Genomic DNA, 16,606 nt, shown 5'->3' with positions numbered 1-16,606 from the left:
TTAATATATTGATTTTTCAATCACACGTCACACCCCTTCTTTGCCTAGGTGTCTTAATTTCAGAATTATCAGCACAATGCTCTATTCCAAAATGAAATATGCTTGAGTGGAACAGAGAATCTAAAAAAAATCGAAGCCACATTCCAGATAACCTTTAGACCATGTTTGACATAATTCAAGGTAAGAAATAAGCCAGTAAAGTGTTCATGATTCCGACACTAACCAACCAGAAGCTTAGTACACTAAATCACAGCTAATCACTTCATACCTATTGGTCCATGTTGCAGTAATTTATATTTTTTGCTACTCTATCAATGCTTACTTGAGATTTATTTATTTTTCAATATCGACTATATAAAATCATCCTCTTTTATGTAGCTTTACTTATTCAACGTGATTAAACTAATGCTCAAATGTAGCTATACCATTTCAGAATATACAGCTAAGTTCTAACTAATGCTCAAATGTCAGGCTCTTGCAGAGCATCAAATAATCACAATGTTGAAAAGTTGACCACTCCAGGAATATGAATTTGAAAAACTGAGACCCTACGCAATTTTGAAATTTATGCTTTAACATAATGGCCAAGTATACAATGAACCAAGATGACTATACAGTAAAGGCTTAGTTTTGTCACATTTCAAAATGAAGTAGTGGTTTTATTCAATTTTTTTCTTCAGTTAGAGCGCTTACTTGCAGTTCTTCTGAGCATTTGGACTTGGGAGGTGGGGGCAGAAATTTATCTAATGGATCAATATTCTTTTGATCCTCAACAGAAACCATAACAGCATCCTCAGTCCCTGCAGCTTCTGATTCATTTGTAGCATAATCCATGGCATCTGTTTCAGGCTGATCTGGTTCCAATGATTGTGGGGTAGCAGCTTGAGTGCTAGGCGTAGGAAGCCGCACCATACCTGGTGATTTTTTTTCTAGTGATTCACCTGAAGCACAAGCAGTGATTGTAAAAACTCTTGCAAACTAAAGAAACTTTAAAATGTTAGTAGTATTTAGCTTTCATGTAAAAGGACCTTAAGTCTTGGAACACCACAGTCTGTGCTTTCATGTAAAAGGACCTTAAATCTTCATACACCACAGTCAGTGGCTCATAGTAAATTTATATGTACATAATGAACAGCATGATTATCACATTGTTTTCGGTCTTAATGTGTGGGGGGCAGAAGGTATAACTATTGACTATCAAGAACACACAAAAGAATACAGCTAATGCACTATCAAGGAGTATTGAGGCTCTTAACCATTTGATGTATCAGTGCACCATCCTTTCAAACAATATTGGGTTGAAGATTTCTAATTTGCTACTAATTATAAACTACCACGCCAGAATCCTATAAACTACATCGAATTCTACAAAATTTTTTGCAACAAAATTAAGATAAATACAGAAGCAAAGTGAGAAGACAAGTACCATCAGTGCTTTGAAGCTGCTCCCCGTACATTACTGTTCCAGTCGCCTTTATTTGACCTTCCTGCAATTATACAAGCTTACAACCAAATTCCAAAAAAATAAAGTAATACAGAGAAGAAAAACAATCACGTCATAAACATAAGAACCTCTGCTTCTGGAGACATCGCGCCCTCTTCATGGCCATAATCCACAATAGTCGGCCGACTCTTTTGGCTCTGAACATTATTCAAATCCGAACCGAACTGCTGCGCTTGTAGCCGCTCTTGGGGCGAGAAGATCGTTTGCTGTGGAGTGGCGGAAGCTGGAGGAGTGTAGCCGTTGAATCGACCACTCTCTTCCTTGCTGTAATCTGCAATACCATCGTTATCGTTCACGGCGACGGAATCCGACGCCGGAAGGGGAATTCCACCTTCGTCGATATTTTCTACTTCCTCATCGACTTCTTCCATCTCATCATCTTCGTCGCCGTACATCGAGAGCAACGCTATGCCCTCTGAAGGTTTCTTCTCGGATGCCATTCCCCCAAATTGAAACCTAATGTGATTTTCCCCTCTTTCTGCTGAACCAAAGTATATCCCTCGCGATCCAATTAGAGAAAGAAATTGAGGATTTGTGAAATTAGGGTTCAAAATTTAAATTGAGGAGTAACTTATAAGGATATTTTGAGGGAAAAATAATTAATAGAGAGAGTTATGCTAATTTATAAAAATTACTTGTACTTAACTTAGATGGTTAAATCAATATATGTTTATTAGGTAGTTGACGCTAAAGATAGCCTTAGTTTATATGCATATTAGTCTTAGCTTATATGTATTTTTCTTTTATTTCAATTTCTACCTAGAGAGGTAGTTAATCTGCTTTTAGCATATGTAATTGGTGTTTTTTTTTTCAAGATTTGTTAGATATTTATAATTTAATTTAATTTAAAGGGCTACGGCCCTCTTTAGCACAAAAAAATACTCCCTCCGTCCCGCTTTAGCAGTTCCATTGACTTTTCTGCACTCGTTTTGTAAAAATGATAATAAATAGTAAAAGTAGATAAATAATAAATAAAAAAAAAAGAATAATGTAGATAAGATCACTTGGTTCATGCATAATATTTTCTCATTCAATAATTTTTTCAAATTTCAATATGAGTAGCTTAGAAAAAGATGTTTGGCATTTGAGAATAGTCATAGCTATTAAAAACTACAATTACATATTTATATTGTTCGTTTCAGTGACGTTATCATGAGGAATACAAGTGTACACAGAACTTACTAATAATAATATGCATTGAGATAACATTGTACACCTCCCAGGCTCCCACATTTCGTTGTGTTTGATTCCTCATGTCCACTTTTAAGAGAACTTGGCATGTGCCTGTGGTTTCATGTTTTAGAAAAATAAATTTGTATATTATGATAAACTTTCTCAATTCTATGGCCATAATTGATTGCCAGGATTCTGTCTAAGAAAGTAATCTGCTTCCTTACATTTTAGATTCCCGTGTTTATTTCGGTTTTTAATTAAATTGGAAAAGTAATCAGAATCCGAGAACAAGGAAAGTAAGTAAACTTTTCAGGATTCATAACCCTAGCTTTTCTTACGTATTCTCTTTCCCAACTTTAGGATTCTTACATATTTAATGCAATATTATTATTATTATTATTATTATTATTATTAAATACAATATTTTAATAATAATTTAAAATTATAAATCATCCATAATTTAGTAAAATAAATAACTATAATTACATTTATCATAATTATAACTATATTATTATAATTATTATTATCATAATAGTAATTAATAATTTATTAAATAATTAAAATATAAGTATAATATAAATGATATAATAATAATAACAATAATAATAATAATAAATAATTATTACTTTTTTTTATAAATTAATATTTATTCAATAAAATCGTAGTGAAATTTAAATATATAATTTATTTAATTATAATATCCGTAATTATTATTATTATTATTATTATTATTATCTATTTATTATTATAACCATTTATAATTATAATACTCCATGTAACTATTATGAAAATTATATTTTTATATAATATGATGGATGATTCATATTTAAATTATCCATCATAATAATAAATATAATCATCATCATTTGTAATAATAATTTATTAAAATTTTAAATTATTAATTTTTTATAAATAAAATATAATAAGTAGGAGTAGTACATTTTTAGTTTGGTGTTTAAATTAAATATAAAATAGAAAATATAAAATCTTGATATTTTCCAAACACTAGAAAGTAAAGTTATTAGGAATCATATTCCCGAGATTCATTTTCCCATAAATAATTTTTCTTTACAACTTTACTTTCCCGTTAACCAAACATGGCCATATATTTCTAGAAATCATAAAAGTACACCGCATAAACATACTATTTTGTCTTGCTTTTATTTTCTAGAAAAATACATAAGAAACTTATTTCCTTTTTCTAGAAAAACTTTGCTAGATAGTTACTGAATAACAATCGAACTAATATAATACAATTAATATTAAAGTAGTACTATATAATTTACCAACAACAATTCTTGACCATTGATTTAAATTAATTAATTTACAAATAAAATTGTACCAGAAATTTATAGATAATAAATGCATGCAATTAGATCAATTACAAGTGCAACAATCTTAGTTATCATTCCATATTTTCAACTTCTACTTTTATGAAAACAATTTTAGCTGACACTATTAGTTTCGTATATATATAATTCACTTGAAAAAAAGACTCCGTTTCAACTTCTACTTTAATGTAAACAATTCAATTCATATAATTTCATGTTTGCTAATAAGAAATAAAATAGTAATATAGATTTTTCAATTTTATTATAAATTTACTTCGTATTCTAACAATCAGAACATAATACATTTCAAGATAGCGATCACTCGATTTTCTCTAAAATTACAAATTGAATTTCAATAATTAATATTCAAATGAAGTAATAATTTTCAAATTCAATTGCAAATTGGATTTCAATAATGAAGTTTCTAATGAACCAATGATTTTCAAGTCCGATTCTCATAATATAACCTCGATTTCCTTTATAAAAAATAAACCTTTTAAACATTTTGTTACATTTTGGGCCTTGAGATGGGTATAGTTGCTGATAGTTTAGGATGTTTGGTTACCTTAATGGGTTTTACAGCTCATATCATTCTATCCGTCAACAAGTAGAAGATTGCACTAGGTCATACTAGACTCATCTTATTAGAAATTTATTATGATTGACTTTCAACATTATATCCAATCGTATGTAGCTGACATATAGTATTAGAATTGGCTTGTGGCATAAGCTTGCCTAAGGGCATCTCCAACGCCTACTGCAAAACGAAAATTTGAGGGAAGAATCACCTCCAACCAAGCTCCAAAACGCATCGCATATCCTCTAAATTTTGCGTTTTTGAACAGTGCTACCCCAAAGATGCAATAGCACTGTAGCAATCGCAAATTCACTTTTCCAATTTCTAGAAATTGCAAATTAATCCTTTCTTGTTCATCTATTTTCGAATAAAGCAAAGAGATTTACCATATTTATGGAGAATTTGGCGGAACTAGTGAAGGAAGAAATTTGCCGCAGATAAAGAAAAAAGAAAAGAGGGATGAAGAAGACAAAGTCTCACGTTATTTTGGGGTTTAATTTAGTACTCCTATTATCTGTAAATGGGCTAATTGAGTGGGCTGATAATAGGTATGTATAAATGAATGAATTAGAGATCGTTTTGGGCGAAATAACTAATTAGTTAAAATTCATTTTATTATATAAATATTGTATAATTTGTAAGATTATACTCCTAATATAATATGTATATAAGTAAATAAACTAAATATATGTGAAATTTGGAGTATAAATTATTAATAAAGTGTTGTGGAGTTAATGCGTAATTTAAAAATATGTAGGTAAGATTGAAAAAGTAAACAAAATAGGTGAATATGAAATACTATTCTTTTGGGTTTGGATTTAGTGTAAATGGTTGGAGTAGATTTATTGTTTGATGTGACAGAACTGGAAAAATAGATTTGAGTTTGGTGTAAATGATTGGAGATGGCCTAAAGTAGACCAAAATTGAATTATAAACATTTTTACTAATGTAGCGAAAAAGGGTTAAATTATGAGCATTATCTCATTTGGAATGGAACAGTATGCTACCTTTGATTTATGAGCATCATCTCATTTTACAATTCTACAAAGATCATATTATTCTTCTTCTTTCCACAAATAATAATATATTATTTTTTCACTTTGATCTGTTAAAAAAATATTTTATTTGTTAATGTTGTCTAATGTGGTATTTAGTTTTATAAATGTTTAAAAACATTGAAAATGCAAAATTTATTATATTCATTTCATGATTTAACAATTGGGATCGTATGGTGATTATTAAATTCCTTTATTATTACTCCTTATATTTTTTGAACGGTGAATTCCTGTCTTTTTTCTGTAGAAGGATATAAAGATTTTAGGGCATAATTTTGTTAAGTGGTATATTTAAATTCATTATTTTGTTGGGCGGGAATGGGCCCAAAGAAGCCTCGTTTTACTAAATGGGCCTCCCATCGACAACAGAATTAGAGATAATTAATTGTTGTAGTCCAAATTTAATTAAAGCCACTTAATTATTTAATCATGCCTCCACCTTTGTAAAATCTTTTTTTATAGTATACTCCCTCCGTTTCACTATAGTTGAGGCGGAACTTTTGGACATGGAGTTTTAGAAATGAATGTTGGGCGTGTTAAATAAATAGATAAAAAAGTAAGAGAGGGGAAAATGTAGAGAGAATAAAGTATAAAGTGAATAAAGTAGAGAGAATAAAGTAAGAGAGAGTAAAGTAAGAAAAAGAAAAAAGTTACCAAATATGGAAATGACTCAACTATAAAGAAATTTTCCGAAATGATAAAATGACTCAACTATGGTAAGAGCATCCACAATGGATGCCCGATCGCGCGCCCGATCGGCCGAGATCGGGCTCGGGCGTGGTCGGGCATCCATTGCAGCCCTCGGTCACGCCCGAGCGCGACCGATAGTTCGGTCGCGCCCGATCCCGAGCCCGATCGATCGGGCGTGAGCTCGGGCGCCCATTGCAGAGGCGCGCCCGAGCCCGAGCCCGAGCCATTTTTTTTTTTTTTAATTATTTAACCCTAATTTAAACCACTATAAATACTCCATTTTCTTCACTTTTCACACACCAAACCTTTCACTTTCTCTTCTATATTCTCTCAATATCCACACTTTCAACAATGGATCCGAGTCAATACCCGAGCCCGAATAATGTCGACGACGATATGCCGATGTTTGGAGGAGGAACCGGCGGCCGCGGCGCCCGGTGGCCCGACCACGAAGACTACCGGGTTGAGACGCCTGGATCTGTAGGATCCACTTTCATCTCCGACTCTGAGTTCGATCCGTTCTTCGGCACCGAGGAGTATCGGGTTGAGGATATGGAGCCTAGTTGTGGGCAACCTCCTGCCCCTGTGCGGCCGCCGCCGAAGAAAGGGAAGAAGAAGATGGCGCGGAAAGAAAAGGCGTCATCGGTCCCAGTCCCACTCCCAGACGATGAGCCGAACGAGGAGTACGCAACATGGCGTACTGACTACGAGTTGGATGAGTACCTGAAGGTGGCTCAATGTTGGGTCGATGTATCGGAGGATTCGATAGCCTCCAACAACCAGACTTCGGCCAGGATGTGGGATCGCATTGAGGAACGCTACAACGAGGTGAAACCGAAGTGGGCGTTCAAGCGGACCAAGGTTCAGCTGCGCAAGTGTTGGGATCGGATCAAGCTCCACGTCAACAACTTCTGCTATATCTACAACAGGAACAGGGACGGAAGAGCTAGCGGTGAGAGCATGGTGGATGTCCTCAACAAGTCGTTGTCCGAGTACCAACAACAGTTCGGGCAGTTCAAGCTGTACAATGTTTGGCTGATCTTGAAGGACAAGGGGAAGTTCAACGGAGGGATACCGGTTGGATCCTCGGCTCCGAAGCGGACGAAGAACACCGCCGCTGGCGATTACACGAGCAGCGGCCCATCTCCTGTGGATCTGAACGCTGAGCCGGAAGGGAGTTCCGGCACGCCTACGTCTACTTTTAGACGTCCCATTGGTACCAAGGCTGCCAAAGCCCAGGCCAAAGGGAAGGCGAAGGCGGGCGCGTCTGGATCAGCGGCCCCCCCGCAGGCTGCGCCTCGCTCCATCTGCTCAGCTCATGGACAGGGCGATCGAGGAGTTCGGAGGTTATCGCGAGGTGGTTGAGTATAGGTTTATACTTGACGCCCAAAACAGCCTTCGTGAAGAAACCGATCCGGAAGCCCGACAGAGGACTAAGAATATGATCAAGAATTTGGCGCAGAGGTTGAATTTAGATGACTAGTTTGGTTTTTCTTTTTTTTTAGCATTTCAGTTTTAATGTATTTTTTTTTAAATCTAAGTATGATGTAGTTCCACTTTTCTATTAAGTAATGTAGTTTTTTTTTTTTTTTTTGCATTTGTGGTGTTTGAAATAATATATTTTGATAATTTATAGTAATTAAAAACAAATTAAAAAAACAATGATTTAAAATTGAAATGAAAAGTGGATAAGAGATAGGGCATGCACTAGGGCTCCACCATTGCAGAAAGATAGGGCATGCTGACGTGGCAACCACTAGGGCTCTCACTAGAGCTTCCACTAGGACATCCATGGTGGATGCCCTAAAATGGAGAGAGTATTTAATTATGATTTGATGTATGATAGGAAAACACACGAATCAAATTTGGCTTGAGCATGCATGATTTTGAATTTAGTACGATGTGACACAATTTCATGACTTTAGAATATCAAGATTTAACTTGCTCAAAATTTTCATTATACTATATGATAATATATTTATTAAAATAAATGTTTAATAAAGATACGAATATACGTATATGTTTCCTTTTCGTAAAATTCTGATGCAGGATTCCTACCGGAATACTAATTTCACTGATTCAAAAAATATTATCTGATACTGAACTTATGAACCGATAAAACTATAAATATACTGTATACTGCACCACTTCTGACATCTTAATATTTTTAAAAATAATATACTATCATTTCAAAGGGATATTCTATAGTATATACTAATATACGTGTTGCGTTTCATGTCCATGTGAAAATAAATTGTCTATTTTGCGATGGACACTTTCAACAACGTGCATGCATGGCATCATCATTCCACGTTCATAACCTTATCCATTAATTAATTTCACAAATATCTATATTACTTTACCCTATATTTTCCTTTCAAAATTAATATAGAAAAATGCATAAGAGATCCAATACCTGATTTTCGAATTGTCCAAAAATATCTCTTTTATCTACTTGTTTCAACGATTTAAGATTAATTTTTTTTATTATTATTTGTTGATAGGAAGTTATCACTTTTATGGCATTGATTTTCTTAGAAAATTAATCTTCATTTGACAGCTTAGCAAAATTGAAGGATAACTAACAAGTTCCCAATTTGTTTTAGATATCACTAAAGATTACCAACCAATTGAAATTTAAGTTTGACTAATTAAAGCTTTCGTTTGTAAATTCTAAAACACTCCCCAGAAATTCTAAAGTTACTTACGTAGGTTATTTGAATTCTACTGCCTAGATATTTATTTGTTACATTTCCTCAAAAACAAAATTGACACCTACTAATAAAACCTAAAATCGAACTTGAGTTGTCAGTCTCTCAATGTGTTAGGTATTTCTACAAAACTATAAACTGTCATGCAAATTAATTGTCACAAAAATGAATTAGTAGTAGTAGTACAGTATTATTTCCCTCCGTCCGCGAATAGGAGTCCCGTTTTTCCATTTTAGTCTGTCCGCGAATAAGAGTCCCGGTTCACTTTTACCATAAATGGTAATAGGGTCTCACCTTCCACTAACTCATTCCACTCACATTTCATTTAAAACTAATATATATAAGTGGGACCCTTATTCCACTAACTTTTTTCCATCCACTTTTTCTTAACATTTCTTAAAACTTGTGCCGTCCATGAATGAGACTCCTAGTGAGGGAGTATATAAAATATAAATATTAAAAAATATGCCGTTTGACACGCGTCAGTTATATGTCAAATTGACACAAACTACACGTCAGCAAAATAGCTTACTTTACTCATTTGTAGGTGAATATTGCCATCTACCCCCCGACCCACATAATTCCTCACATGATTGGTTCGCACCACGCATGTGGTAATGCTCGCGTTGCACGAGATCATCATTATGCGGCTCATAACCGCTGCAACAAACTAGGCTTTTACGCCGATCACGCAAGCGAGGGCGGCGTCTATTTTTAAATAGAATATATTCATTTAAATTAATTATATCATTGATTATTTGTTTGTGTTTTTTAATCAAATTGCTTCAATTATTTTTTTTAAATATGTCACTTAAATATAAATAAAAATTTCATGATTAACTCACATAAAATCAATTACTCCCTCCATCCCAGATAACGCTTCACATAGTTTTGTCCCATTTCACTTTTTACCATTTTTTTTATAATGGACCTCATATTCCACTAATTTATTCCTACTCACATTTTATTATAAAACTAATATATAAAAATAGGACCCACATTTCACTAGCTATGTCAACTCACTTTGAGTTACATTTCTTAAAACTTGTGTCAGGTCAAAGTAAGACGAATTATCTTGAACATAGGAAGTATATTAGTTTTTTTGAATTTTAAAATCAATACCCTCAAAATAAAATACCTAAAATGTTTAATTATATACATGTACATTTATTATTACTCATTTCGTTATACACTAAAATTAATTTATTTCCAAACAAATTTAATGTTAGTAATCATGGATTATTCAACTTTCCTATAATTTTTAAAAAAAATAAACTTTTATATAGACCTCAAAAAAAATGAGAGGGCATAAACAGAAGAGAGGGTGAATTGATCTACGCAATCGGGCCCTCACACCGCCTACATATTAAGCTGGCCCGCAAAATCTAGTGAGGAGAAAGATCTCATTCTGCAATCGGCGATCTCGTTCCATGGCAGCCGCGGCCGCCGGAGCGACGAACGCCGCCACCAAGCACAAAGAGATCAAAGGCCTCCTCCTCGGCCGCTACGAGGTCGGCAAGCTCCTCGGCCACGGCACCTTCGCCAAGGTCTACCACGCGCGCAATGTCAAGACCAACGAGAGCGTCGCGATCAAGGTCATCGACAAGGAGAAGGTCCTCAAGCTAAGCCTCACCGCGCACGTCAAGCGCGAGATCTCCATCCTCCGCCGCGTCCGCCACCCTAACATCGTCCAATTGTTCGAGGTCATGGCCACTAAAACCAAGATCTACTTCGTCATGGAATACGTCAAGGGCGGCGAGCTCTTCAGCAAGGTTGCCAAAGGTCGATTGAAGGAGGAAGTCGCCAGGAAATACTTCCAGCAGCTCATCTCCGCCATCTCCTTCTGCCACGCGCGCGGCGTCTACCACCGCGATCTCAAGCCGGAGAACATCCTCCTCGACGAGGAAGGGAATCTGAAAGTCTCCGATTTCGGATTGAGCGCCATTTCCGAGCAGATCAAGCAGGACGGATTATTCCACACATTCTGTGGCACGCCGGCGTACGTTGCTCCGGAGGTGCTTGGGAGGAAGGGGTATAACGGTCAGAAGGTCGATATATGGAGCTGCGGCGTCGTTTTGTTCGTTTTGATGTCAGGATACCTCCCCTTCCACGACCAGAACGTGATGGCGATGTATAAGCGGATTTACAAAGGGGATTTCAAGTGCCCGAGGTGGTTCTCCCCCGAATTGTACCGATTGGTGACTCGTATGCTCGATGCCAATCCGGAGACTAGGATCACGATCCCGGAGATCATGACCAACAGGTGGTTCAAGAGGGGGTTTAAGCACGTCAGATTCTACATCGAGGATGACAAAATGTGCAGCGTCAACGACGAAGACGTGTTCGAGGATTGCCTCTCCGAGCTATCGCATTCGGAATCAGACTCTGAGCTGGAGATCAGGAGGAAGCCGCCAAGCCTGAACGCGTTCGACATAATCTCCTTCTCGCGTGGCTTTGATCTGTCTGGGCTGTTTGAGGAAGGAGGCGCAAACAGTGGCTCGCGATTTGTGACAACTGCGTCAGTTTCGACCGTGATAACGAAGCTGGAGGAGATCGCGAGGGTTGTGAGCTTTATACTTAGGCAGAAGGATTTCAGAGTGAGCCTCGAGGGGTCGAGGGATGGTGTGAAGGGGCCGTTGACGATTGCGGCTGAGATATTCGAATTAACTCCGTTGTTGAGAGTGGTTGAGGTGATGAGAAAGGGAGGTGACAGATTAGAATATGAGGAATTCTGTAACAAAATATTGAGGCCTGGATTGCTCACCATGGGAATTGCTGAGGATTCTAAACCTTCAACTGATTTAGATTCCGACAGTGAATACAGTGACTCACAAGAGTAAAGATAGCATTTTGCTATGTTTTCTTGGTTTAACCCTAGAGTTAGATGAAGATCAGATATAAGCTCCATCACAGAAGATGAAGTAGACCATGTAAAATCCTCTAGAGAAGAATGCACTGCATAGCTTAATTGTTTGATGTAATCCCTCAATAATTGTGTATGTAACAATACACACTTTCCTTGTAAATAATACTTCATTGTCAAATTTTTGAAAGATTTGTTATTTTTCAAGCTGATTTACTGATGAAAATCAAGATCCTCATTTTACAAAAGAGTTAACAAGTGAGAGAACTAACTAGGATCAGAGTGCTTATACCCCTGCTTCTTATGTTTCTTCTCAGCCTTTTTCTTACTCTTACTTCCTCCAGCTGCCTTTCTGCTGCTGCCTCCTTCGCTACCGCTTCCCTTTTGCCTGTTCCTCCCGGACGTGCCCTTGCCCTTCTGCTCGACCCTGTGCCTATCGTTCTTGCTTGCAGCAAAATGATCATCAGATGTGCAGGGCGGATCGTACACATCCGGCCCCCATGAAACCCGGCATTCCTCTACTGGCCTTCCTTCTTTCTCGCGACTTCCTCTTAGGGCCGAAACCAGATTCAGTTCAGCTGTTGGTGTGTTTATTGGTTCGTGTTTGCGTGCTTCATTCTTCACCAATATTCGATCGTCTAATATATCCTCTTCTTCTTCCTCGTTATCACTCCCTGGGTCAGATTTTACATACCCCATTTGGGCCAATAATGCTTCTTCAGATAAATCAACTTCATCTTCTTCGTCATCTTCTTCGTCCTCCTCCTCGATATGATAGCTATCTACACTATTTTTCCCATTATTGATCGTAAGCTGAATCGGTATGCTTGTTCTTAGCTCGTCTACTCTATCACCATCATCATCATATCCGGAAGAAGCACTACTGTAACACATAGCTTTCGAATTTTCGGATGTACAGCAAAAGGAAATATCCTCCATTTACAATCAACAAGATGAATTATATCTGAAAAATGCACAGAAAAAATGAATGCAAACATAAAACAGATAGAGAAAACAATCATAACAATACTGGAACAACAGATCTCAACATTTTACGATTGCGATCAGTTATATCGACAAGGAGACGATTAGATTAACTCAATCGTTTGCAAATTAAAAAAATAAAATTTGTGATCCAATAACTGTTTCTGAGAAACTATGCAATCAAAGTAATCCAAAAACTGCAATATGACTATGAATCATCATCACTCACCTAGTTTACTGACTCTGGCTGCAGATAACACTGGATAATTAAGATGGAGATCGAGATTCAGAGAGAAAACCTAGAAATGAATAATAGCCCCAAATAGGATAGTGAGTGGAGTGAATGGCTTCGTCGTTCTAGGAAATGTTAGTGGGCCTTTCTTGGTGGAGAAGATTATAAGTAGGCCCATTCATATCTATATTCTTCCCTTAAATAATGATTAGAAAAAGGTGATTCCATACATAATCCATATTTATACTGACTCAATTAGTCACCAGCATGTCAGCATCTGAAATCTTATCATATAGTACATCAACAACCTAATTATAAAGAGCCAACTACATTTATATTATTCATGATTCGATCATTTTAATTCTTCAATTTCAATTATTTTATCTTCCTCAATTTTAGCTTAGTTTTAGTCCTTACATCCGAAATAATTTTGGGACGGAACTATCGCACGTGGGATCAACTTGATGATTGAATTTGAATACATAATTTTCAGTTATATGTGGGGTCGGCCGACTCTACGCGTGCAAAGACACAAAAGATGAGATTGGACGAGAAACTCAACGTAGGCAGCATGCACGCTTTCCTAGCCCGATGAACCCCTCCCAACAAGCCATTTTCGCCATGCCCTTCTATGAACCTCTTTTGCGGCTCGTTGAGATTGTAACCTTTTTTATTTGGTAAGTATCATTTCAACCTTTCAACTCGAAATTGAATTCCTAATAAAATATTTTCTCCGTACCTCATTTTAGTATGTTCACCATTAAATGTCTCATTTCACTGAATAATTTTGAAATCATATTCCACAAACTTTTTACACTTGTTATTTTATACATTTTCTTCAAGTCGCACTGAGTAATATTTAACCACGGACAAAGAGGTGGTAACAAATTTATCTCGATAGCCTCCATATATGAGAAATACATGTATTCTTTCTATAGTTAGTACTCCCTCCGTCCCACTCAAGATGACCACATTTTTTAGTGACACGGAATTTTAGGAAGTGTTTGTTAGGTGGAATAAAGTAGAGAGGTAAAAGGTAGACGAATATTTTAATGAGGAGAGACGAGAGAGGAGGTTATTTTCAAAATTGAAATGTGACCATCTTAATTGGGACAAACAAAGAAGAAAAAATTGTTATCTCGAATGAGACGGAGGGAGTACATCTATTTTTTTTTCGATTTAGTTTGTAACAAGCAAGGGATAAAGAAGGGGCTAGAAACGTGTTTCTATATTTAGGATCGAGATCTCAATAAATTAGATTTATGTTTCAATTCAATGATGAATTGATGATCAAGTGTTTTGCACAATAATTAATTCAAAGTATTGATAATTTTTTAAAGTTTTATGAGAAGAAAGTATTAGCGGCTCTACCCTATATATATTTCTAGACTTTTTTTGGGGAGGGGCACTCAATAGATTTCATAGTAAAGTCTATTTATATAACAAGGCAAATATTGTAAACCTAATTAATTAGGCAATTTAAAAGAAAGCAAATAAACTATTTGTACATTCGGATGAGCATAAAACTTGTACTACTACTAATCGAATAGATGGGCCCGGGCCAGGTTGACAAATCCAGTAGGCCCAAATAGTATGCGGGGCCCTGTCTGAAGTTGTGTTAGTACTTATTTTTGGAGTCCAACCAACTTTGAAAAGTGGATATAAGCTGGGTTGCTCCGGGCATCCTTAACCCCATCCTGGATTTGGTTGCAAGTCCTCTCCACGTCATCATTCTCCCAAATTTGAGGTTCCAGGCCACAACTCCATTAACCCCGCAGGTCACAACTCGGACCACAACTATTCATTTGCACTATTCACAACTACAACATATTGTAATCGTAAAATATAATATGTTGAACAATTAAAACCGGAAAAATTCATTGTTCAATCGAAAAATAGAAAATTACAACATTGAAATTTTAAAATTCCAAAAAAAAAAATTAAAACATAAGTCAATTGCGGTTCCAAATTTCTTCAATTGAGGCATTTTTCGAATTTTAGTGTGAGAGTGAGAGAAATGAAGTTGAAGTAATATGAAAATGGATGGAAAAGTGGTATTTATATATAAAAAAATTTATGAAATAGAGTCCCGGTCCGGCCCGAACCCCAAATAATGCCGGGCTGGGACTCATTGCGGCACGGCCCGGAACAATTAACGCTAGGCCGGGACGGGACTCGGGAGCGGTCCAGGGACGCAACTGCGTCCTCGGGACTGTCCCGAGCCGTGACTCTCCCCCATCCAACGCTGATTTCGGGCCGGACTCGTGAGTTGCGGTCCGACCCAGTAGCGTTAAGGATGCTCTCAAGTCAATATACAAAGGCCCACAGCCAAAATTCAATTTCTTCAATTTGTAAAAGTGCTAGTACCATTCTCTAATGTGTACTCCGAATATTCTGTAATGAGTAGTATAAGAAAATATATTCAATTTGAATGGGTAGTATTAAGGCATATATTTGCTAAGTCAATAATACTAAGATAGAGAATTATATATAGACATTTTTAATTTTTTGATATTATAGTTAAGCTTAACCCAAAGCACAATATAAGATAAGAGCTCTATTAATTTTATCAAAATTATAATTTTAACCATGTTTATAAAACCCACTAATTTGTAGTTAAGCCATATTATTTAATACACTATACAAATTTAGGTAATTTCTGTTCTATCAAACAACAACAAAAAAAATCATATCTTTACATATTTTGACATGAAACCCGTATTTCTTATTTAATTTTATATATCTTACTCATATCCCATTTTTTTTTATCAAATGAGTCCTTAATTAGTGTTAGAATAGCTGTAGACTGTGAGCCTAAAGGTTATGCGGCTAATCTTTCTCTATTAACAATCACATATCGTATTTTTCATTTTAATTCATCCATATTCACCAAAAATAAGCTGCATCTTCTGGCCAATAAATTTCTAATTATTTAATACTCGCTCCGTTCTAGGTAATTTGACTCAGACTCAATATTCCATTTCAGGTCGTCCCACATAATTTATCTCATTTCATTTTTATCATTTTTAATAGTGGACCTCATATTCCAGTAACTCATTCCTACTCACATTTTATTATAAAATTAATACTTTAAAAGTAAGACTCACATCTCACCAACTTTTTCAACTTACTTTCTATTAGATTTTTTAAAACCCGTGCCGATCAAAGTATACCAAATTATCTGAGATGAAGGAAGTATAACATTTCTCGCTAATAATCTATGTACGATAATATTTTCTCAATTTTATTTATCAATTTCATACTATTAAATTTCTCCACTCCAAAATTACTTTTTTATGGAATATTCAAACATATTATATGAGCTTACAAGTCTCCGAAAAGCCATAACGGCTGCTGCAGGTCGTATCTAAGTAACACGTACCAATTTCTGATCATTACAGTGACGTTTATATAAAGAAGATAAATATAATAAATTATGACCTTTTTCCAGAAAATCATACACTCCTCATACTTTAATAATCAGAG

At 35.7% G+C, this 16,606-nt stretch overlaps 3 protein-coding genes across 3 annotated transcripts; 1 reads left to right on the top strand and 2 right to left on the bottom strand.

Moving 5' to 3' along the window:
- Positions 1 to 663: 663 nt before the first annotated feature.
- On the bottom strand, positions 664 to 2,067 carry LOC125195397. The gene is made up of 3 exons (XM_048093549.1): positions 1,573 to 2,067; positions 1,427 to 1,487; positions 664 to 941 (listed from the first exon to the last, which is right to left on the bottom strand). Exons 1-3 carry the CDS (start codon positions 1,942 to 1,944, stop codon positions 664 to 666), a joined length of 711 nt encoding a protein of 236 aa, XP_047949506.1. The 5' UTR covers positions 1,945 to 2,067.
- An 8,303-nt stretch (positions 2,068 to 10,370) lies between these two features.
- LOC125193938 (CBL-interacting serine/threonine-protein kinase 12-like) lies at positions 10,371 to 12,116 on the top strand. The gene has a single exon (XM_048091892.1). The coding sequence runs from the start codon at positions 10,472 to 10,474 to the stop codon at positions 11,879 to 11,881; it is 1,410 nt and encodes a 469-aa protein (XP_047947849.1). The 5' UTR covers positions 10,371 to 10,471; the 3' UTR covers positions 11,882 to 12,116.
- LOC125193944 lies at positions 12,056 to 13,277 on the bottom strand. Its single transcript, XM_048091901.1, has 2 exons — positions 13,118 to 13,277; positions 12,056 to 12,868 (listed from the first exon to the last, which is right to left on the bottom strand). Exon 2 carries the CDS (start codon positions 12,841 to 12,843, stop codon positions 12,172 to 12,174), a length of 672 nt encoding a protein of 223 aa, XP_047947858.1. The 5' UTR covers positions 12,844 to 12,868; positions 13,118 to 13,277; the 3' UTR covers positions 12,056 to 12,171.
- Between the last annotated feature and the right edge of the window lie 3,329 nt (positions 13,278 to 16,606).

This window comes from Salvia hispanica, chromosome 6, assembly GCF_023119035.1.
Source record: "Salvia hispanica cultivar TCC Black 2014 chromosome 6, UniMelb_Shisp_WGS_1.0, whole genome shotgun sequence".
NCBI classification, from domain to species: domain Eukaryota; kingdom Viridiplantae; phylum Streptophyta; class Magnoliopsida; order Lamiales; family Lamiaceae; genus Salvia; species Salvia hispanica.
The sequence above is the reverse complement of the archived record's forward strand: the minus strand, read 5'-3'. Positions and strand labels throughout refer to the sequence as shown.

Bases quoted from the DNA above. Each gene is read 5' to 3' on its own strand.
- LOC125193944 (XM_048091901.1), bottom strand. From the start codon at position 12,843: ATGGAGGATATTTCCTTTTGCTGTACATCCGAAAATTCGAAAGCTATG.
- LOC125195397 (XM_048093549.1), bottom strand. From the start codon at position 1,944: ATGGCATCCGAGAAGAAACCTTCAGAGGGCATAGCGTTGCTCTCGATG. The intron at 1,488-1,572 runs GTTCTTATGTTT...GTATAATTGCAG, and splicing joins CGATGTCTCCAGAAGCAGAG to GAAGGTCAAATAAAGGCGAC. The intron at 942-1,426 runs GTACTTGTCTTC...CTTGTGCTTCAG, and splicing joins GCAGCTTCAAAGCACTGATG to GTGAATCACTAGAAAAAAAA.
- LOC125193938 (XM_048091892.1), top strand. From the start codon at position 10,472: ATGGCAGCCGCGGCCGCCGGAGCGACGAACGCCGCCACCAAGCACAAA.